Source organism: Macaca thibetana, chromosome 13 (genome assembly GCF_024542745.1).
Source record: "Macaca thibetana thibetana isolate TM-01 chromosome 13, ASM2454274v1, whole genome shotgun sequence".
In the NCBI taxonomy this organism is placed as follows: Eukaryota; Metazoa; Chordata; class Mammalia; order Primates; family Cercopithecidae; genus Macaca; species Macaca thibetana.
In genome coordinates this window covers 70,059,831-70,083,112 of record NC_065590.1, presented here as the reverse complement: position 1 = coordinate 70,083,112, position 23,282 = coordinate 70,059,831, and the positions used below count along the sequence as shown (strand labels likewise).

At 42.4% G+C, this 23,282-nt stretch overlaps 1 protein-coding gene and 1 pseudogene across 6 annotated transcripts in view; one reads left to right on the top strand and one right to left on the bottom strand.

Annotated features, from left to right (window-relative positions):
- The window catches only part of EIF2AK2 (eukaryotic translation initiation factor 2 alpha kinase 2), a 60,768-nt gene extending 47,451 nt beyond the window's left edge, over window positions 1–13,317 (bottom strand). For 3 of the 6 annotated variants that reach the window (XR_007718657.1, XR_007718658.1, XM_050753360.1), the window contains exons 1-3: window positions 4,295–4,440; window positions 3,115–3,246; window positions 2,649–2,769 (exon numbers count right to left, since the gene is read on the bottom strand). Coding sequence is in view for 4 of the 6 variants with exons in the window: in XM_050753360.1 (XP_050609317.1) it covers window positions 2,649–2,769; window positions 3,115–3,233 (240 nt within the window). In the remaining 2 variants the exon portion in view is untranslated. Of the gene's footprint in view, window positions 1–2,648; window positions 2,770–3,114; window positions 3,247–4,294; window positions 4,461–8,079; window positions 13,092–13,240 lie in introns of those variants that run through there. The other 3 variants (XM_050753357.1, XM_050753356.1, XM_050753358.1) reach the window with 3 other exon arrangements.
- LOC126933565 (ARL14 effector protein-like) lies at window positions 3,805–4,749 on the top strand (annotated as a pseudogene).
- Window positions 13,318–23,282: the final 9,965 nt, after the last annotated feature.

Here is a 23,282-nt window from a genome sequence, read left to right as displayed (position 1 = left end):
TACAGCACCATGCATTACTCACATGTTTGCAGTGACACTGCTCTAAACAAATCTACTGTGCTACAGTCTTATAAAAAAGTCTGGCACATACAATTATGTACAGTACATAATACTGGATAATAATAAGTAACTGTTACTGGTTTATATATTTATTATACTTTTTAATCATTATTTTAGAAGGCACTCTTTCTACTTAAAAAAAAAAAAAAAAAGTAAACTGTAAAACAGTCTCAGGCAGGTCCTTTGGTAGGTAATCCAAAAGAAGGAATTGCTACAATAGGAAAGAATAGCTCCATGTATGTTATTGCTCCTGAACACTTTCCAGAGGGACAAAATGTGGAGGTGGAAGACAGTGACGCTGATGATCCTGATGCTGTGTAGGCAGGCTGGTGTGTGTGTGTGTGTTGTAATTTTTTTCTTTCTTTTTTTTTGAGACAGGGTCTTGCTCTGTTGCCCAGGCTGGAGTGTAGTCACAAGATCACAGCTCACTGCAGCCATGACATGTCAGGCACATGATCCTCCTGCCTCGGCTTCCTGAGTAGCTGGAACTACAGGCACGTGCCACCAAGCCCGGCTAGTGTTTTGTATTTTTAGTACAGAGAGGGTTTCACCATGTTGCCTAGGCTAATCCCAAACTCCCAAATTCAAGTGATCCACCTACCTTGACTACCAAAGTGCTGGGATTACAGGCATGAACCACCATGCCCAGCATTTTTTTTTTTTTGAGACAGGGTCTCATTCTGTCACCCAGGCTGGAGTACAGTGGCATAATCATGGCTCCTCGACATCCCAGGCATGAAACACTGTGCCCAATCATGTTTTAATTTTTTAACAACAAAGTTTAAAAGTTAAAAAAAAAAGAAGTTTAAAATTCTAAAAATAGAAAAAAGCTTATAGAATAAAGATGTAACAAAACAAAATATTTTTGTACAGCCATACTATGTGTTTTTGTTTTCGTTTTTGTTTTGTTTTGTTTTTTTGAGATGGAGTCTTGCCCTGTTGCCCAGGCTGGAATGTAGTGGCATGATCTCGGCTCACTGCAACCTCCGCCTCCTGAGTTCAAGCAATTCTCCTGCTTCAGCCTCCCAAGTAGCTGGGATTACAGGCGACCCCCACTACACCTGGCTAATTTTTGTATTTTTAGTAGAGACAGGGTTTCACCGTGTTGGCCAGGCTGGTCTCAAACTCCTGACCTCAGGTGATCTACCCGCCTCGGCTTCCCAAAGTGCTGGGATTACAGGCATGAGCCACTGCGCCTGGCTGCGTTTGTGTTTTAAGCTAAGTGTTATTAGGAAAGAGTCAAAATGTTAAAAATAAGAAGTTTATAAAGTAAAAGAGTTACCGTAAGCTAAGGTTAATTTATTATTGAAGAAAAAAATTTTTAATAAAATGAATGTAGCTTATGTATACAGTGTTTATAAAGTCTATAGTGGTATACAATAATGCCCTAGGCCTTCACATTCACTCACCACCCACTCACTGACTCACTCAGAGCAACTTCCAGTCCTGCAAGCTCTATTTATGCATGGTATGTGCCCTATATGGGTGTACTTTTGTCTTTTTTTTTTTCTTTTTGAGACAGGGTCCCCAGGCTGGAGTGCAATGGCACGACCTCAGGCTCGCTGCAACCTCTGTTTCCTGGGTTCAAGCAATTCTCCTGCCTCAGCCTCCCAAGTAGCTGGGATTACAGGTGCCCGCCACCACGCCCAGCTAATTTTTTGTATTTTTAGTAGAGATAGGGTTTCACCATGTTGGCCAGGCTGGTTTTCAACTCCTGACCTCAGGTGATCCACCTGCCTCAGCCTCCCAAAATGCTAGGATGACAGGTGTGAGCCACCGCGCCCGGCCTTTTGTCTTTTATACTGTATTTTTACTGTACTTTTTCTATATTTAGATATGTTTAGATACATGAATACTAAATTGTGTTACGACTGGCTACAGTTTTCAGTATAATAACATGCTGTACAGGTGTGTAGTCTAGGAGTAATAGGCTATACTACATAGCCTAGGTGCGTAGTGGTTACTCCATTTAGGATTGTGTGAGTACTTCTGTGATGTTTGCCCAATGAGAAAATTGCCTAAGGATGCATTTCTTACAATGTATTCTCCTTGTTAAGCAACGCATAACTGTATATGGGAAGATGCAAATAGGTTATATGCAAATACTATGCCATTTTATATAAAAGACTTGAGCATCAGTGGATTTTGGCATCCACAGGGAGTCCTGGTACCAATTCCCCGCAGACAGTGAGTGACCGCTGTACATCATTCTCCCTATAATCACTTTCATCTCTTTTTCCTCTTTTACTGCACTTCCTCAATTAGATGGAGGGGACTCATCCCAGAACCTGTCAGCTCATTTCCCACTGAACACTTCTCATCTTTCCATATTTGTTCAATTTTAGAGTATTGAACTGCTGCTGACACTCTGAATAACTATTCTCCAGCTTTGCCCACGGCGTCCTGGGTGTGCGGCTCTCACTCAGGGTTTCATAGAAATGAAGATGGGGGGAATGACTGAACCAAACTCTTGAATGTAAGGTAACGTGTGAATGGCTTTACTCTGTATGGAAGTATTTTCTCACAGAGAGAAATAGAAAATGCATTTGCAAGTTCCCATTTACTAGGAAAAAAAGGCAATCACTCACCTCGCTTTCCTTATTAAGTATATCAACAGCTAATTTGGCTGCAGCATTTTTTGCTTCCTTCTTTGATCTACCTTCAGCTTCTGGAAATGTTCTTCTATCTGTTACAACTTGAAATGTAAACCTGATTACAAAAAGAATATTCATAAAATATTATACAACTCATGCACTATCTAAAAACAAGTGCTCTAGTTACCACTACCTCCTATGACTACCTTTGAGGGTTTGAACGTACATTCAACATAGAATGTAAACAGTCACCCCAAGCAGTAAAACAGCATGTCTTGTTGAAGCGTGGAAAGGTTTCTACCCTCTCTTCTCTCTGGAGTCATCTGTGGCTCCAAAGTGGTTACCGCTTTACGCCAAGCGGACTCTCACAAAACAAAAGTGTTGACCTCAAAGTTGTGCCAGAGTTGCCATTCCCCCAGTTTACATTTATAAGATCATATCATTGTTTATAGCAACTTACCTCCTATCATGTGGAGGTCCTGTATTAGGCAGTTCTTGATAGCTCAATGATATTCCCTGCTTCTGACGGTATTTATTAAGTTCCTCCATGTAGAAACCTGGTGCAAGATGACCAGCCATTTCTTCCAGTATCCTACAATGGAAGAGACATTTGAATGAGTGATGCTAACAGAACATATTTAACCTGAGTTTCCCAATGCAGTTTAGGAGACAGAGGGGTTGGGGAGACTCTCCTTTATAGGACTCATCTCAGTCCCACATAAATGCAGAGACTTTCTTTCAAAACTGTTCTTTCTTTCTCACTCACTGCACAATAAAGTTAATTTCTCCAAATTTTCTACTTTGAAAACTCAACTTGGCCAGGGGTGGTGGCTCACACCTATAAAATCCCAGCATTTTGGGAGGCCAAGGCGGGCGGATCACCTGAGCTCAGGAGTTCAACACCAGCCTAGGCAACATGGCAAAACCCCGTGTCAATTTCAGAATTGTTTTAAAAAATAAAGGAAAGAAAAAAAAACTCAGCTGGTCAGTGAAAGGGGGTCCTTCTCTTTAACTCTGCCCTGTGCTTCCACTTAGTATCAACTACATGTTTGTCTACCTGCTTAAAGAAGTAAAAAGGCTACAGGAGTGTAGAATGTTTTATGTTTAGAAGAAAAAAGTTTAGAGTATATGTAATAAGTAAAGTGGAGTGGTAGCACGGGGACAGGCTGGGAAACGGGTGGGCGAGTGTAGCCTGTGTGGACGCGGATCCTGCCCGAAGCCGGGTGGAGAAGAGCTCAAACTAAGGGTGATCAGCCCGTGACCTAGATCTCTGGACAAAATAAAACAAGGAAAATATGTCAGAATCAAGAATGATGGATCGATGTTCAGTTGGAGTCCAGCTTCGTACTACAAATGAGTGCCATAAAACCTACTATACTCGTCACACAGGTTTTAAGACTTTGCAAGAACTGTCATCAAATAATATGCTTTTACTTCAACTCAGAACTGGAATGACACTTTCTAGGAACAATACAATTTGCTTTAATCACATAAAAATTTATATTGACAGATTTGAGGATTTACAGAAGTCGTGTTGTGACCCATTACCATACACAAAAAACTAGCCCCCCAAAATTTGCATGTAATTGCCTTAGATGATGCCAGTTTTCTGAGTGCAAAATTCAAAAGACAGCTTGTACCTGGTTAGAAGCTGTGTCCAAAATCCAAGCAGATAATCACAGAAGTGTGGATGTCAATTCTGAAGACCGCCAGAGAAGGAAATCTGAGTCAGATGGAAGAACTGTTAAAGCTTTGAGGTCATTACAATTTATAAATCCAGAAGGCAAACTGAATTTGCTCCAGAAACTGGTAAAAGAGAAAAAAGGAGGCTTACAAAAAATGCAACCGCTGGTTCAGACAGACAAGTGATACCAGTGAAGACTAAGGTCTATGATAGCCAGGGTCTCCTGATTTTTAGTGGGATGGAACCCTGTGACTGCCTCGATGAAGATTGCTTAGGATGTTTCTATGCTTGTCCTGCCTGCGTTGTCCTGCCTCCAAGTGTGGAGCTGAATGCCGCTGTGATCGCAAGTGGCTGTATGAGCAAACTGAAATTGAAGGAGGAGAAATAATTCATAATAAACATGCTGGATAATCTGTGGTATCAAAGTAGGCGGCCTTTAAAGGTCTTTAATTCTAAAATTCTGTTACTCTAAGATACATTTTAAGCTTGATTGTCAAACGACAAAGATTTTAAAACCACCTCAATGTGCACTAATTTTTCATCTTGGGTGCTTTAAGATTCACTATTTCATATAAATTCAGATAGGCTATTTCTCAGTAGTCAGCGTTAAGCCTGTCTGGACCAGTATAAACAAGTAGGGTATAGGCAGTCCTTGATTTGCACGGTTCCCATGTGCACAAATTTCAGTGACCTAAGTTTAGTTTAAATACCACTTTCCTTACCATGAAGGAAAGGAAACTGGTGTTGTTTAATCCTAGGTTAAAATTTTAGTTAGCACAGTATAACTCTGAGTAATTACATGAAGTACAAACTTCTCTGCTAGTTCTTCAGTCTACAAATCACGATGTAAATAACAGATACGCTTCATGATCAGTGACCGGTTGTATTACTTCTTTCAAATTCTTCCAGTGGTTGGTCCCTGTGCATCTGTTATTCAGTTCACTCACAGCAGAGCACGTTGTTACGCTGTCTCTTTGTCCTCCACTTGACATTTTATAGAAGTGAACCATTGAAAGAACTGGCCAACAAAGATGAAAGTCCAGCAAAGCAATGAAAAATGATAACACTGGAAGTGAAATTTGAATCAAACATAAATGGATTTGTAGAAGAAGCCACTGATTACAGGAATGTTGTTCTTGCTGCTGTGCACTCGTAGGAGCTTAGCGAAGGCAAACTTACCAACACAAATAAGAAAAGTGATTGTAATAAAGATAAATATGTCCCAGAGGAAGTGATGGTTAAAAAAAAAAAAAACTTCACGCTAAAGAATATTTAATGTGAATACAGAAATACTTCACAGCATTGAAACACAAGCAATAAAAGGGTGGAAGCTGACCCAAACTTCAAAGGAGTAGGACAGTTTACCATGAATAGAAAAGATGCTTACTCAGTATCGTAAGTTACTTGGAAGGAAAAAAGGCAATCTCTATTCAAACTACTTTTCACAGAGAACTAAACATTTTTAAACTTTTTTGCATTTTTTCTACATTTACAACTGATCTTAAGAGTTTTAAATATTTTAGGAGAATTTTAAAGGTCATGGAACAATTATCATTTTCCCCATTGATTATTAAGGTTGCTTTGCATGGCCATTTTTCTGGTCCCACAGTACCATGCAACATGAGGACCGCTTGTAGCTGGGAGCAATGCGTGCTTCAGGGAAAACTGATTTTCATAGAACTGACTAGTTGAGTGCTAAACTATTTTGGAAACGCTCTACATATCTAAGTGCTAAAATATATTTCTCTTCTCCCCAATGATTCTTCAAATAAAAAAGTTTTATACTAAAAAAAAATAAGTGTATGAAATCATGAAGGATTTAACTGTATGGACATGGATTTCCCTATGACATCTCAAAAATCTCCCCTCTGAATTTTGCAGAAATCAATTTTAGGACAATTTAACCACTATGTAAATTAAGACCTCTGTTGATAGGTCTCACTGGACCAAGTCTATAGCAATGATTTAAATTATCAACAAAATTTAGAGGATATAAAATATAAATGTACAAGCCAAAACTATAAAACTCTTCGAAGAAAATATGGGGTAGATCTTCATGACTTTGGATTTGGTGATAAAATCTTAGATATGACAGCAAGAGCACAAGCAACAAAAGAAAACAGAGATAAATTGGGCTTCATCAAAATTAAAAACTTTTGTGTATCAAAGGACACTATGAAGAAAATAAAATGACAATCTACAGAATAGAATATTTGCAAATCATATATCTGATGAGGGTCTAGTAACCAGATAGATAAAGAATTCTTGCAGCTCAACACAAAAAGACAAACCACCCAATTAAAAAATAGGCAAAGGGACTTGAACAGACATCTCTCCAAAGAAAATATGTAAATGGCCAATAAGCACATGAAAAGATACTCAACATCATGAGTCATTAAAGAAATGGAATTCAAAACCACAACTAAATACCGTTTCGCACTCACTAGTATGGCAATAATAATAATCAGGAAATAATAATTAAAAAATCAGTGTTGGTGAGGACATGGAAAAACTGGACCCCTCAAACATTGCTGATAGGAATGTAAAACAATACAGTTGCTGGGGTTCCTCTAGAAGGTAAACTTTGAATTATCATAAAACCTAGCAATTCCATTCCTAGGTATTTCAAAGAATTGGAAAACAGGTTTTCAAGCAAATACTTAGACAGGAATGTCCATAGCAGCACTGTTAACAATAGCCAAAAGGTGGAAACAAACCAAGTGTCCATCAATGGATAAATGGCGAACAAAATGTGAAATATATCTACACAGTGGAATATTATTCAGTCACAAAAGAAATGAAGTACTGATACACGCTACAACATGGACAAATCTCAAAAACATTATGCAAAATGAAAAATCCAGACATAAAAGTTCACATATATTGCATGATTCCCATTTATATGAAACTTCCAGAATAGGTAAATCCATAAAGACAGAAATCAGATCCTGTAAAACTGTTAATTCTTCTTGGAAAGCTCTTTTAATCTTCTTTCTTCCCGGGCCACTCTTTCTGTTTTTTGTTTTTGAGACAGGGCCTCACTCTGTTGCCCAGGCTGGAGTGCAGTGGCGTGATCTCAGTTCACTGCATCATCTGCCTCCCAGGTTCAAGCAATCTTCCTGCTGCAGCCTCTCAAGTAGCTGGGACTATGGGACTACAGGTGCCCATCACCATACTAAATTTTGTATTTTTGAGCTTTCCCTGTGTTGGCCAGGCTGGTCTCCAACTCCTGAGCTCCAGTATCCACCAGCCTTAGCCTCCCAAAGTGCTGGGATTACAGGTGTGGGCCACCACGCCTGGCCGGGCCACTCTTTTTAACACACCTTAATCTTTGCAGGCTCTAAATGCTGGCATGGTCCAACAATCCTCTTCTCTTCACTATATACTTTCTCCTTAAGGTGATTTCTTTCATGTCCATGATTTCAATGATCATCTATATGCCATTACCTCCAACATTTATATATTCCTTATGAACCGCTTTGAGTTCCAGATCTCTCTATCCAAATTCTCCACTTGAACATCTTGAACAAACTTTAAACTCAAAATATCCTGTACTGTATTTATGATCTTCTCCCAAGCTGGTTTGAAGTTTCCTTTCACAGGAAATGACTCCACCATCTATCCAAGTCTGAAAGCCATGAATCTGGGAGGCATCCTTGACATTTCCTCTCCCTGCCTTCTAATCTATAACTAAGTCCTATCATCAAAATCTTTCTACTTCCCAAAGATGTCTACACTTACCATCCTAGTTCAAGTCACCACCACCTCATTCCTGGATTGCTGTGAGAATCTCAGAACCAGTTCCGACAGCTACTTCAATTCCTTCTCTACCCTGCAACCAATGTGATTTTTTTTTTTAATTTTTTTTATGTTTTAAAATTGTGATAAAATATATATAACATGAAATGTATTCTTTTTCAATGTATTAATTCCCTGCCTTTAAGTCCATTCACAATGTTGTGTAGCTGCCACCACATCCACATCTAGAACTCTTAATCTTTCCAAATAGAAAGTCTGTACCCATTAAACAGCAACTCCCAATTTCCCAGTCCTTTCAGTCTCTGCTAACCTCTTTTTTTTTTTTTTTTTTTTTGAGACAGGGTCTCGCTCTGTTGCCCAGGCTGGAGTGCAGTGGTGTGATCACAGTTTACTGCAGCCTTAAACTCCTGGGCTCAAGCGATCCTCCAACCTCAGCCTCCCAAGTAGCTGGGACCATAGGCGTGGGAACCATGCCTGGTTAATTTTTTATATTTTCTAATCTCTTTTCTGTCTCTATAAATTTGCCTGTTCTAGGTACCTCAGATAAGTGGACTCAAACAGTATTTGTCCTTTTGTGTCTGGTTATTTCACTTAGCATAATGTCTTCAAGGTTCATCTATGTTGTAGTATATGTCAGAATTTCTTTCCTTTTCAAGGCTGAATAATATTCCATTGTGTGTATATGCCACATTTTGTTTATCCATTCATTTATGAATGGACACTGGTTATTTCAACCTTTTGGCCATCATGAATCATGCTGCTGTGAACATTGGTATAAATCTATCTGTTTAAGTCCCTACTTCTGAATATTAGTGGTATATACCTATAAGTGGAATTGAATCACATGGTAATTCTGTTTAACTTTGTGATGAACCATCAAATTGTTTTCCACAGTGGCTACACCCATGTTGCATTTCTACCAGCAATGCATGAGGGTTCTAATTTCTCCACGTCCTCACCATCACTTGTTATTATCTGTTTTCTTTTTTAATACAGACACATCATGATCTTTTTAAAACATCAATTCAGCGGCCAGGTGCGGTGGCTCATGCCTGTAATCCCAGCACTTTGGGAGGCCAAGGCGGGTGGATCACCTGAGGTCGGGAGTTCAAGACCAGCATGACCAACATGGAGAAATCCCGTTTCTACTACAAAATACAAAATTAGCCGGGGTGGTGGCACATGCCTGTAATCCCAGCTACTCGGGAGGCTGAGGCAGGAGAATCGCTTGAACCCAGGAAGGCAGAGGTTGCATTAAGCCGAGATCGCACCATTACACTCCAGCCTGGGCAACAAGAGCAAAACTCCATTTCAAAAAGAAAAACACACACACACACACACATCAATTCAATCATGCAGTCTCCACAAGCCACTGAGATTGTTTTTGTCGAGGTTACCAATGGCTTCCCCATCACTAAATCCAGTAGTCAGTTCTCAGTCCTTCTCTACTCAACCTACAACCAGCATTTGATGTGTTGATGTGGTTGCACATCCTCTTCTCTCTCCTCTCCCTGTCTTAGCTTGGACTTTTAAGACACCCACTCTCCTGGTTTTCTTCTTTTGAGACAGAGTTTTGCTCTTGTTGCCCAGGCTGTAGTGTGATGGTGGCATCTTGGCTCACTGCAACCCCTGCCTCCCAGGTCCAAGCAATTCTCCTGCCTCAGCATTCCGAGTAGCTAGGATTACAGGCGCCCACCACCACACCTGGCTAATTTTTTTGTATTTTTAGTAGAGATGGGGTTTCCCCATTGTTGGCCAGGCTGGTCTCGAACTCCTAATCTCAGATGATCCGCCCGCCTTGGCCTCCCAAAATGCTGTGATTACAGGCATGAGTCACGGCACCTGGCCCTGGTTTTCTTCTGTTCTCACAAGCTACTCCTTTTCTGTCTCCTTTTCTGGTTCCTCTTCAACTTCCTTTCTTCCATTTATTTTTTTTTAACCCTTCCTATGGTGCTAACTTCCCCTTTTCTAGATATTCCAGCATCACTGGGCCTGGTCCTTAGACTTGTTCTTTTCTACTTAGACTCACTCCCCTGGTGATCACCTCCGGGTCTGTGGTTTTAAATTCCACAGACACAATGATGGTTCTCAAAAGCATGCCTCCACCATGGACTCTCTCCTGAACTCCTAACTGCCTCTGTCCAACCTGCTCCCTGCTAAAATGCCCTTGACTCTACTCCTTCCGCTCTCTTGGCCTGGTCAATTTCTACTTCCTACAGATTTCAGCTCAAAATCCCAGACACTCCTTCACAGGTTCTTCCACAGTGCTCATCCCCTTTATTAAAATCACCTATTTAATAAGCTCTATTTTCTAAAATAGAGCCTGAATTACTAGAGGTAAGGGACCAGGCTCAATAATGAATGAATGAGTACCAAAATATCTCCAGATACCCCATCCAGGACTTGTCACCTGCTTTCCTCTACATTTATAGTGCAATATCTGCATTCTCTCTGTACCCACCAATCTCCCAATCTCCACTCATCAATCAGGATCAACACAGCCTTCTTTGATGCTGGAGGGTCAGCTAGTATGGGCTTGCCACTCCACCTTGCCCAACCTTCATCACAGCCCTGACTGCTTTTTAAACTAATTAGTGAGTTATTTGGGGAGCAGATTCTACATCTTATTCACTCATCTGGAAGAAACCTCCATCATAATCACTAAAAAATTATATTTGTCCATCTTACTAATGCCCAGACATTACTTCGGCTATGCCTCCACTCCCTTCCAGCGACTATAGTCGCCCTGCAGGCTTAGCCCCCTCCAGGGCCAGCACATTGCTTCACATAGATCATTCCTTCAACTAGCATCTGATTAATAAATGAATAAACGGTGGGGGGCGGTGGCTCACATCTGTAATCCCAGCACTTTGGGAGGCCGAGGTGGGTGGGTCACCTGGCCAACATGGGGAAACCCCGTCTCTACTAAAAATACAAAAATTAGCTGGGCATGGTGGTGCATGCCTGTAATCCCAGCTACCCAGGTGGCTGAGGTAGGAGAATCACTTGAACCCTGGAGGCAGAGTTGCAGTGAGCTGAGACTGCACCACTGCACTCCAGCCTGGGCAACAGAGCAAGACTCCATCTAAAATAAATAAACAAACAAACAAACAAACAAACTACAGGTCAAGTATTCAGGATCTCCAGGTTCAAATAAACAAACTGAAAAACAATAGCATAATCTGCCCAAGATTCTAAATTTCCAAGTGACATCAGAGAGCCTGTCTTTTACCTTCCATCTGGCATGGCATTTTTAGTACTAAAGAAAACATGGGGCCATGTAATCCTCATGCCTGTAATCCCAGCACTTTGGGAGGCCGAGGCAGGTGGATCACCTGACATCAGGAGTTCGAGACCAGCCTGGCCAACATGATGAAATATACTAAAAATATAAAAATCAGCTTGGTGTGGTAGTGTGTGCCTGTAATCCCAGCTACTCAGGAGGCTGAGGCAGGAGAATCACTGGAACCCTGGAGGCAGAAGTTGCAGTGAGCCGAGATCAAGCTACTATACTCCAGCCTGGGCGACAGAGTGAGACTCCATCTTGAAAGGAGAAAGAAAAGAACAAAGAAGGGAGAGAGAGAGAGGGAAACAAGGAAACAAGGAAGGAAGAGAAGAGGAAAAAGAAAAGAAAGGAGGGAGGGAGGGAAGGAAGGAAGGAAAGAAGGAAACATGGGCAACAGGACGCCTCATTATTTTGGAATTCAAAAGGGAGTTTTTGAATTACCATTCATTTAGCAAACATTTAATCAGCACCTATTATGTACTAGGTGCTGGGACTATACTAGTGAACCCTGCTATAGGTAATTGTGAAATTACCAGTGGAGGAACAACCTATAAGAAAATGTCACCGGGTGGCCGGGCGCAGTGCCTCATGCCTATAATCCCAGCATTTTGGGAGGCTGAGGTGGGGGATCACAAGGTCAGGAGTTTGAGACCAGCCTGGCCAATATGGTGAAACCCCGTTGCTACTAAAAATTAAAAAATTAGCTGGCTGTGGTGGTGGGCACCTGTAATCCCAGCTACTCGGGAGGCTGAGGCAAGAGAATCGCTTGAACCCGGGAGGCGGAGGTTGCAGTGAGCCAAGATCGCACCACTGCACTCCAGCCTGGCAACAGAGTGAGAATCTGTCTCAAAAAAAAAAAAAAAGAAAAGAAAAAGAAAGAAAAAAAAAGAAAAGAAAAGAAAAGAAAAAAGAAAAGAAAAGATATCACCAGGTGATAACTACTATGTTGAAAATTGAGGTAGTGGAAGGGGGAACAGCAAGGGCAGAGTGGGGTTTCTTGCATATGCAGGTTGTTTGAGGAAGTCTGCTCTGATAAGCTGGCATGGGAAGCAGTGTAGGATAAGGGAGGGGTTTCCCCATGCAAGTATCTGAGGGAGAAGCTTTCCAGGAAGAAGAAACAGGCCAGTGTAAAGGCCTAGAGACTGGAGGATGCTTGGCTGTGCGCCAGGAACAGCAAGGAAGCTAGCATGGCCGGAGTAGGGGGTGCAAGGGACCTTGCCGGTGAGCCTTAATAAATGTTTATAGGATTCTGACGAGACAGGAAAGCTATGGGGAAGGTCTGAGCAGGGCAGAGTCTGGTTCTTACTTAAAGGAACATTCCAGTTGCTGAGGTGTGTAGAAGAGGTAGGGGGTGGAGGTTCGGGGGTAAGGAGACGGAGTGGGAACAGGAACCGAGGCCAGGCAATTGGGAAACTACTGCAACTCTCCATGCAAGAGATTTTTAGCCAGAGATTGTTCAGCCAGTCTATGAGTATTTCAGGCCTCCGTATTTTCCATATGTCAAGCCACTAGGCCTATTCATCATCCACTAGACCCAGCCCCACAACCGCTGCCTAGGAAATATTTGTTACTTGCACTGATAAAAATTCTTCGCGGGAAGAAAATGGCTTTCAGTCCCCATCCCGCTCCACGATCCTTTCCCTGGATTCAGGGAGGGCCCCACAACCGGGCTGTGGGCCTCGGACTGCTCTCCCATTGCGGACCCAGCCGGGGCCAGGGGCTTCGGATCAGCTTCCGCGTCCTGAGCTGGGGACGCAGGATCGGCGGGTCCCGCCCCGGCTGGGCCCGCAGCCCCTATCCCGTGGCCCCCCGGCCCCTGCTCCCTGCGCTCCCTCGGCTGCCCCCGGCCCCGCTCACCCGCGCCGCCGCCGCCGCCGCCGGCCGGAGACCCGCAGCTTCGGGAGAGCTGACTCTCAGTTTCGTTTTCTCCTCGGACTCCGCCTTCCCTGCAGCCGCCCGGCCCCCTCTCGCACAAGCCCTCGTCTGCTACGGGATTGGGGTAAATTGGCACTGGATCCAGAGTGCGCGCGAGAGGCGCCGGCGGCCGGCACTGGCGGGCGGGCTTGTCACCCATGTGCAGCCCCTGCGCGGCCAGGACCCCGCACCCCCAACCGCCTCCCCCTCCCCGCCCCGGGGCTCCTGGAGCAGGTGGCTTTGGCTGCATTAGGTTCTGGAATCAAGGGTTCCACTTACTCTCAACACAAATATTTGGAGAGGCGTTGGGAAGATGGGTCTTAGCAGCTCCATTTTACAATAGAGGAAATTGAGTAAATGAACTTACCTAGGGGTCCAGCGGCTCGTAAGTGGGAAAGCCAGGATTCAGTTAAAGTCCAGGCCTGTAAACACCAAAGCGCCCCTCCCCACTTGCCACACCACTGCCCCCTCACTTTTACAAGGCTGGGGATGCGAGGCCTGGGGGCGTAATCTCCTTCACTCTGCTCCCACCCATCCATTCACTCATGAGCAGACACTTGTCAGCCGCTGTAAAAGCACCTGCGGGCCAGTCCTGCTGTTAAAGAGAGCCACCTGCTCCCTACAGTACCCCAGGGAGTTTCCTACTATAGTCCAACACCAGTAGTCCTCGATTTATAGAAATTCTACTCACCTGATGGACTGTGACACACTCCCAGAGTCACACAGAGTTCCACAGTCATTGGCACAGTGACTAATGAGTATTGAGGCACAGAGGAGTTAGATTAACACAACTAGTAAGCAGCGGAGTTAGAACTATAACCAGGAGTCTGTACTCTCAATATCTTAGCTGGGATAAGAGAGGGAGGTGGTCCCAAGACAGACCTCAAATATACTTCAAATATTATGCCTAGGCCGGTGCAGTGGCTCATGCCTGTAATCCCAGAAATTTGGGAGACCGAGGGGGGGCAGATCACCTAAGGTCAGGAGTTCAAGACCAGCCTGGCCAACATGGCAAAACCCCATCTCTACTAAAATACACAAAAATTAGCCGGGCGTGGTGGCGGGCACCCGTAATGCCAGCTACTCCGGAGGCTGAGGCAGGGAGAATTGTTTGAACCTGGGAGGCAGAGGTTGCAGTGAGCTGAGATCGTGCCACTGCACTCCAGCCTGGGCTACAGAGTGAGACTCCATCTCAAAAAAAAAAAAAAAAAAAAAGAACATTATACCTAGGCAGCCATCTACTCCAGCCTCCCTTCTCCATCCCCCTACAACCCCGCATTGCAGGGTATCAACAACTAAAATCTACACTGTAGCTCAGGTCCTGGGCATAGCTTAAGTCCCTCAAATGTAAAGCACTGGCGGGAGGTTTAGAAGGTGGACATGAGGTAGAACCATTTTTTGTGGCATTTCCAGGTGACAAGAAAACTCTGACAGTGCTGGGTGTCCATTTGTCAGCTTCGTGGGTGTTGGGGTGGCTGTGGCAGCAGCAATGGCAGTAGCAAGGACAAGTTTTTCTGACTTTTTGAGCCCCTGAACTGCCCAAGAGAGCTTAAAGAATGAAAAATGACAAGCTCAAGCATGATCAGAGGACGCAAGCTTTTATGACTGCACCAGAAAACCCTCCTAGCCTCAGGGGTGATGTAAAATCTGCCTTCTCTACTGGGGAAAGATTTGGAAGGAATGATATCAGAGGGTTGGTGATGAGGTCTAGGGGAATGATACGATATGGGTGAACCTCTTGGAATGGGCAGAGTGTGAGCATATTGGGCTCCCTGAGGAGCCCAATTCCCTACCGTCTGGGCTCCCCAGGTGCAAAGCTTGGTGCTGCAGGTACCAGAATTACAATATAATTATTTTGAGGTGGAGTCTCGCTGTGTCACCCAGGCTGGAGTGCAGTGGCACGATCTTGACTCACTTCGACCTCTGCCTCCCAGGCTCCAGCAATTTCCCTGCCTCAGCCTCCTAAGTAGCTGGATTACAGTCATGCGCCACCACACCCAGCTAATTTTTGTATTTTTAGTAGGGAAGGGTTTCACCATATTGGCCAGCCTGGTCTGGAACTCCTCACCTCAAGTGATTTCCCCTCCTCGGCCTTCCAAAGTGCCAGGATTACAGGCGTGATCCACCATGCCCGGCCTAGAATTACAATATAAATTTAATTTGCAGACTCATCAGGTCTCTTCTATGAACATTGAGGGCATTGACTGTAAAAGAATGAAGCCCTGGGAATTTGGGTGGATTTGAATGAATTCAAGTGCCACTGCCCTCCTAAATTCTGCTGTGTCTCCACAGGCTTCCCACCATTGTCTGATAAGGCTGGTACAGCCTACATTGAAGAGCATGAAACAGTCACCCTGCAAGGAGGTGCTGATTCTCCAAATACCCTATCTCTACCTGTGCCTTCACTCCTAGAACTAGAATCAGATGCTAATGCACTCCAAGAGGATATGGACAAGATCTGATTGAGGGGAGACGCTTTACACAACAAAAGAGCAACAGAAAGCAAGAAACAGGCATGACGGTGAGTCTAAAGATGACACGAAGAAAGTTGAAAGTTGAGGCTGAGCGGGGTGGCTCACTCTTGTAATCGCAGCACTTTGGGAGGCCGAGGCGGGCGGATCATGAGGTCAGGAGATCAAGACCATCCTGGCCAACATGGTGAAACCCCGTCTCTACTAAAAATACAAAAATTAGCTGTGCGTGGTAGCATGTGCCTGTAATCCCAGCTACTTGGGAGGCTGAGGCAGGAGAATTGCTTGAACCAGGGAGTCGAAGGTTGCAGTGAGCCAAGATCGTGCCACTGCACTCCAGCCTGGCAACAGAGCGAGAAAAAAGGAAAAAAAAGAAAAGAAAGTTGATGTACTATCTCTAGCAGTGGGAGCGCTGAGCCAGTTTGCCCAGTTGGTTTACTATAATCTGAGCTCAGTGGCAGCTCACACTAAAGGAACATGTAATGCCAAGTAATGCAGATAAAGAAATCAAAAATACTTAGGGAGTCAGGAATATTGGAGTCGATTCATCTTATGCAACCTAGTCACTTACTCCATAACCATGGCCCCCAAGAAACTCCAAAGGCCCCTCCTTCAGTGGCTTGTATGGAGCCAGTGGCTGTTGCATATCGGGCTTCCTTGTGAATGTTCACCAAAGGCACCCACTTCTAAAGAGGCTTTTGAGAAGCAGTTGAGCAAGAAGACTTCTGTTAGCCTTTTCCCTAGCTATACCAGTGCTAGTTCTAACAAATAAAGAGGCTGTGATCGCAGGAATGGAGGATATGTGTGAGTTTATCCACATGGGCTTCTCAGCAAGGCCTTACTTACTACATAACTCTTTGTGATTATCAATATGGTTTTTGACCTATAGTCAATCCCATAAGTCTAGCTCTTTTAATACTCACAGTGACTTTTAGATCAAAATGTACAATGGTAAAGCAACTAATCAGACATAGATAAAACAATCTTGTATGTATCAATTATTCTTAATTCTTTTTTTACTAGCAGAGGAAAAATAATAACTATTATTCTTGCTTTTGGAAATTGTAGAGTGGTCCATATTTATGTTGTACCACATCTCTTGTGGCTCTTTCCCTCAGATGTTTCTGCTTTAGTAATTTGTCTTGCTTACTTATAAAATCTTCTTATCAATATTCCCCACATGCACATTATTATAAAATCATCGCTATGGTCTGAATGTTTCTGTCCCCCATAAAACTCATAAGTTAAAACCTAAACACCAATGTGATGGTATTAGGAGGTGTGGCCTTTGGGTGGTGGAACTGGTGCTCTTATAAAAGAGGCCCCAGAGATCTGCCTTGTCCCTTTCATCATGCGAAATACAGCAGGAAGGCCGGGCGTGGTGGCACACGCCCTTTGGGAGGCCGAGGTGGGTGGATCACTTGATGCCAGGAGTTCGAGACCATCCTGGCCAACACGGCAAAACCCTGTCTCTACTAAAAATATAAAAATTAGCTGGGCTTGGTGGTGCATGCCTGTAGTTCCAGCTACTCCAGAGGCTATGGCAGGAGCATTGCTTGAACCTGGGAGGCAGAGGTTGCAGTGAGCTGAGATCATGCCACTGCACTCCAGCCTGGGTGACAGAGCAAGACTCTGTCAAAAAAGAAAGAAAGAAAGAAAGAAAGAGAGAAAGAGAGAAAGAGAGAAAGGAAGGAAGGAAGGAAGGAAGGAAGGAAGGAAGGAAGGAAGGAAGGAAAGAAGGAAAGAAAAAAAGAAAAAAAAATAGTCAAGCCCAGAGTCATCAAGGGCTTACAAGACACTATATTTCTTGGACCCTGGTTGCCACTCTAACCTTGTCTCTTGTTTCTCCGCCCCCCTTTCATTCTCCTCTAGTTACATTGTCCTCCTTGTGATTTTTCAAGAATGCCAGGTATACTACTGTCTCAGTGCCTTTGTACTTGCTCTTCCTTTTGCCTGGAACCTTGTCCTTCAGATATCTGCAAAACTCACAGATCTTGTTGAAACGTCACTTGCTCATGAAGCCCCCTGACTACACTATTTAAGTTCCAATCATTACTCTCACCCTGTCGTCACTCCCTATCCCCCTCATTCTGTTCTATTTCCCCTCCATGACACTTATAGCCTTTTATTATATAATACAACTTATTGATTCATTGTCTTTGTTGTCTCCTTCCTCGAACATGTAAGGTCACATGGACAGGGATTTTTGACTGTTTTATTCACTAATTATTTCATTGTCTGGAATAGATCTGGGCCAAAACTGGGCTGCTGCCTGTTTTTGTAAATAATGCTTTATTAGTGCACAACCACATTCATTCATTTATATATTGTCTTTGGCTGCTTTGACACTAAAATGAGTTGTGTTGAGTCATTGTGACAGAAACTGCATGACCAGTAAAATTGAAAATATTTACTATCTGATCCCTCACAACAAATGTTTGCTGATCCTTGTTCTAGAATGATGACTGGCCATGGAGGAGGAGTGGAACTGGCAAGGACACTGAGAGGCAGCAGCTAATAGGGAAACAAGGAGACGTGGAATCCTACAAGCCAAGTGAAAAAAAAAAACCTTTTTCTGGGAGGAAAGCGTAATCCACTATATCAAATGCTGCTTAACAAATGCTTGTTGAATGAATACTGGGAGACAGATGAAGGCCCCAGTGTTCCTCTCCCTGATGCTATTCCTCTTCCTCTTCTCAGCAGAGAAAATCACTCATTTAAGTCATTCACATTTGTGACTTAAAGGGTATTACCTCTGTATGCATTTATTTTAAAAAATAAAATCTATGTTTTAAACTTGGTTTTTGTATTTTTTTTTTGAAAGAGGTAAAATACACATACCATAAAATTCACCATTTTAACCTTTTTTTTTTTTTTTTTTGAGACAGAGTTTTGCTATTGCAGAGTTTGCTATTGTCACCCAGGCTGGAGTGTGGTGGCACAATCTCTGGGGTTTCACCCCAGAAAGAAACCTCATATCCATTAAGTAATTCTTATGTATTTTAAGACTTATTTACTTTACTATGGTCAGCCTGGGGATCAAAAATAATCATAATAAATAAAATTAAAAATTAAAAAGGTATTTACTTAATAGACATAGCTCTAATTCATAAATCTCGGCTCACTCCAACCTCCACTTCCTAGGTTCAAGCAATTCTCCTGCCTCAACCTCCCAAGTAGCTGGGATTACAGGTGCCCACCACCACGCCTGGTTAATTTTTCATATTTTTAGTAGAGATGGGGTTTCACCATACTGGGCAGGCTGGTCTCGAATACTCCTGACCTCAGGTGATCCGCCCACCTCAGCCTCCCAAAGTGCTGGGATTACAGGTGTGAGCCACCACACCCAGCCTAGCCCTTTTAAAGCATATGATTAGGGGGACTTAGTACATTCACAATATTGTGCAACCATAACCACTATGTAGTTTCAAAATATTTCATCACCCCAGAAAGAAACCTCATATCCATTAAGTAATTCTTATGTATTTTAAGACTTATTTACTTTACCATGGTCAAACTAGGGATCAAAAATAATCATGATAAATAAAATTAAAATTAAAAAAGGTATTTACTTAAAACACATAGCTCTAATTCATTTATTTTAACTGCTGAATATTTATTTCTATTAATATTTCAAAATTTTCTTATCCATTCTTCTCAGTTTTGTTTTTAAGTTTCTCACTATTTACAAACAATGCTGCAATGAAAATTTTCCTTCTTGTTGCCTTATGCAAATAAAGAAGAGTTTCTCTTAGATATATGCCCAGGAATGTAATTGCTGGATTGTGAAGTACATGCACAAATAACTTCACCAAATTTATTTCCAAAATATACAGGAGTATACTTCTATTTCTTCTCTCTTATCCTTTGTCTCATTGTTATCATAGATTTACTTCTATATATAAGCCCCAAAATACATTGTTATTACTTTTGCTTTGAATAGATAATTATCTTTTAAAGAGATTTTAAAGACAGATTTTTTTTTAGACAGAGTTTCACTCTGTTACCCAGGCTGGAGTGTGGACTGCACTGGCACGGCAATCTTGGCTTACTGCAAACTCCGCCTCCTGGGCTCAAGTGATTCTCTTGCCTGAGCCTCCTGAGTAGCTGGGATTACAGGCGCCCACCACCACACCTGTCCAAGTTTTGTATTTTTAGTAGAGACAGGATTTCACCACGTTAGTCAGGCTGGGCTCAAACTCCTGACCTCAGGTGATCCACCAGCCTTGGCCTCCCAGAGTGCTGGGATTACAGGCATGAGTCACCACGCCTGGCCATGGGGAAATATGTTTTATATATACCCACACATTTGCCATTTTTGGTGCTCTTCATTCCTCTGTGTAGACCCAGATTTCTATCTGGCATCATTTTCCTTCTGTCTAAAGAACTTCTAGTATTTCTATAGTACATATCTGTTGGAAATTATTTTTTTCAGGCTTTATTTGACAGAAAAAGTATTTATCTTCTTTTCTGAGAGATATTTTTGCCTGATATCAAATTCTAGGTTGACAAAGATTTTCTTTCAGTCTTTCAAAGATATTACTCCATTGCCTTCTATCTTGCATAGTTTCTGATGGGAAGTCTGTTGTATTTCTTACGTGTTTCTTTATATGTAACATCTTTTTCTTTAGCTGCCTCAAAGATTCCTCTTTGTCACTGGTGTTCAGCAATTGCATTAGGATGTGTTTTGATGCCATTTCATTATGTTTATTCAGCTTGGGGTTTGTTGACCTTCTTGAATCTGCAGATTTAGAGTTATTTGAATTTGAACAATTTCAGTCATCAGTTTCCATTTTTTTCTGTACCTCTTTCCTTTTCCTGATATTCCAATTACATGTAAATTTGCCTGATATTGTCGCATAAGTTACTGAAGTTCTGCTTATGTTTTTCTGTTTTTGTTTGTTTGTTTGTTTGTTTGTTTCTGTCTTCATTTAGAATAGTTTCTATTGCTATGCCTTCAAGTTCCCTGCTGTTTTATTCCTCTTCATCTAATCTACTGTTCTGGGAAACCTACCCAATGCCCTGGGTATTAGTCTCTCCACTTTGACTGGTGGGAACATGAACTATTTCCATCTCTGGATGAAGTTCAGGAAAATTCTTTGGCTCACTGCTTTCCAGCAAGACTTTCCTTGTCTTGATGGAAATTTACACTGTCTTTGTAAAGTTTTATTCCATGCATACACATATCTGCACTCAGTTAAAGATTAGAAAGATTCCCTCTGCAGATCTTTGAGGTTCTTGCTATGTTAAATTTTTAACATACAGTGCTCTTTTCCCCAGCAATCTGCTCTGAAAATCTAGCCTCTTCAGCCTGCATGACTCCCAATATCCAACTCCAATTTTATGAGACTTTTGTATGAGGTTCCCTTTCCCTATGCTGCAGCTTGGAAACTGCCTATAGGTAGCACGCTCAGGAAGGTGTAGGGATCAACTCACTTGTTTACTCCTTCTCAGAGATCCCAGTATTGCTCTGACTGTTGTTCAATTTTCCTAATTACTACATTTTTTTCTCATTATCTATTTGTTTGCCATTTGGATGTCCTCTTCTATAAATTACCTGTCTATATCCTTTACACTGTTTTTTTTTTTTTTTTTTTTTTTTTTTTTTTTTTTTTTTTTTAAAGAGACAAGGTCTTTGTTGCCCAGGCTGGAGCATAGTGACACAATCATGGCTCTCTGCAGCCTCAACCTCCTGGGCACATGCAATCTTCCTGCCTCAGTCTCCTGAGTAGCTGGTACTATAGGCACACACCACCATGCCTGGTTAATTTTTTCTTTGGTAGAGATGAGGTCTTGCTATGTTTCTCCAGCTAGTCTTGAGCTCCTGGCCTTAAGTGATTCCCCCTCCTCAGCCTCCCAAAGCACTGAGATTACAGGCATGAGCCACAGCACCTGGCTACATTTTTTTTTTCCTACTAGGCTATATTTTATTTCATCTATTGATATTAGTTGTTCTTTATATACTCTAGATATTAGCTTTTTATTTAGTATTTTCTCTCCTCCCTCCCTTCCTTCCTCTCTCTCTTTCTCTCTCCCTTCCTTCCTTCCTTCCTTCCTTCCTCTCTCCCTTCCTTCCTTCCTTCCTTTTCTTTTCTTTTCTCTCCTTCCTTTCTTCCTTCCTTCCCTCCTTCCTTCCCTCCTTCCTTCCCTCCTTCCTTTTTTTTTTTTTGACAAAGTATCGCTCTGTTGCCCAGGCTGGAGTACAGTGGCATGATCTCAGCTCACTGCAACTTCTGCCTCCGGGGTTTAAACGATTTTCCTGCCTCAGTCTCCCCAGTAACTGGGATTACAGGTGCACACCATCACACCCAGCTAATTTTTGTATTTTTAGTAGAGATGGGGTTTCCCCATGTTGGCCAGGCTGGTCTTGAACTCCTGACCTCAAGTGATCTGCCTGCCTCGGCCTCTCAAAGTGCTGGGATACAGGCATGAGCCACCTCGCCCGGCCAGTATTCTTTCTTTCTAGAACATTTTCCATCTTCTCTCATTAGTTCCACATGACTACTTGAGGCTCTGTGGTAGAAAAAGTCTTGATAGGCCAGGCATCATGGCTCATGTCTGTAATCCCAACACTTTGGGAGGCCAAGGCAACTGGATCACCTGCGGTCAGGAGTTCAAGACCATCCTGGCCAATATGGGGGAAACCCTGCCTCTACTAAAAATACAAAAACTAGCCGGGCGTGGTGGTGTGTGCCTGTAATCCCAGCTACTCAGGAGGTTGAGGCAGGATAATTGTTTGAACCTGAGAGGTGGAGGTTGCAGTGAGCTGAGATTGTGCCACTGCACCCCATCCTGGGTGACAGAGTGAGACTTTGTCTCAAAAAAAAAAAAAAAAAAAAAAAAAAAAAAAACAGAAGAAAAAGAAAAACTCTTTATGGTAAAATAACACAATCTCTTACCTTTAGCTCTGAATTAAAGATCATATAAAGTAGAAATATAAGGTCCCTTGAGAAGGGGCCTTCCTAAGGCCTACTGCAATGGCATACATGGAGCAGATGAGCAATGCATTTTTCTTGAACCAAATTAGAATGGAATTTATTGCAGAGATGGAATTAACTCTCCCCCAACATTAAGTCTGAGATAGCCACCAAGTGCTTTGATCCATAGTAAGAAAGGAGTTATATTATGACGAAAGTACAGAAAATTGTGCATCATTTGGAGGCCTGTGTCATCTATGGCCAAACACAGCTCTAGGTGTGTATCTGATAGTATCTGTTTACCCTCTTATGTGAACCTAGAGCACAAAATAAGTTAAAACTCCAGTGCAATGTATTAATAATAGAGTCCCTTTGAGACAGCTAAAATACCCTTTCTTGAAAAAGTTAACAAACTTTTATTTGTGCTCAAAAATTTCCAATGTTATCATTATTATTAAATTGTATTATTATTTTGTTTTGTATTATTTAGATTTCAATATTGTTTAATTATCATTATTTGATTATCATTTAATTATTTAAACTTAATTATTATTAAGGAAAATAAATCTAGGCCTGCTGAATTGACTGAAATCAACC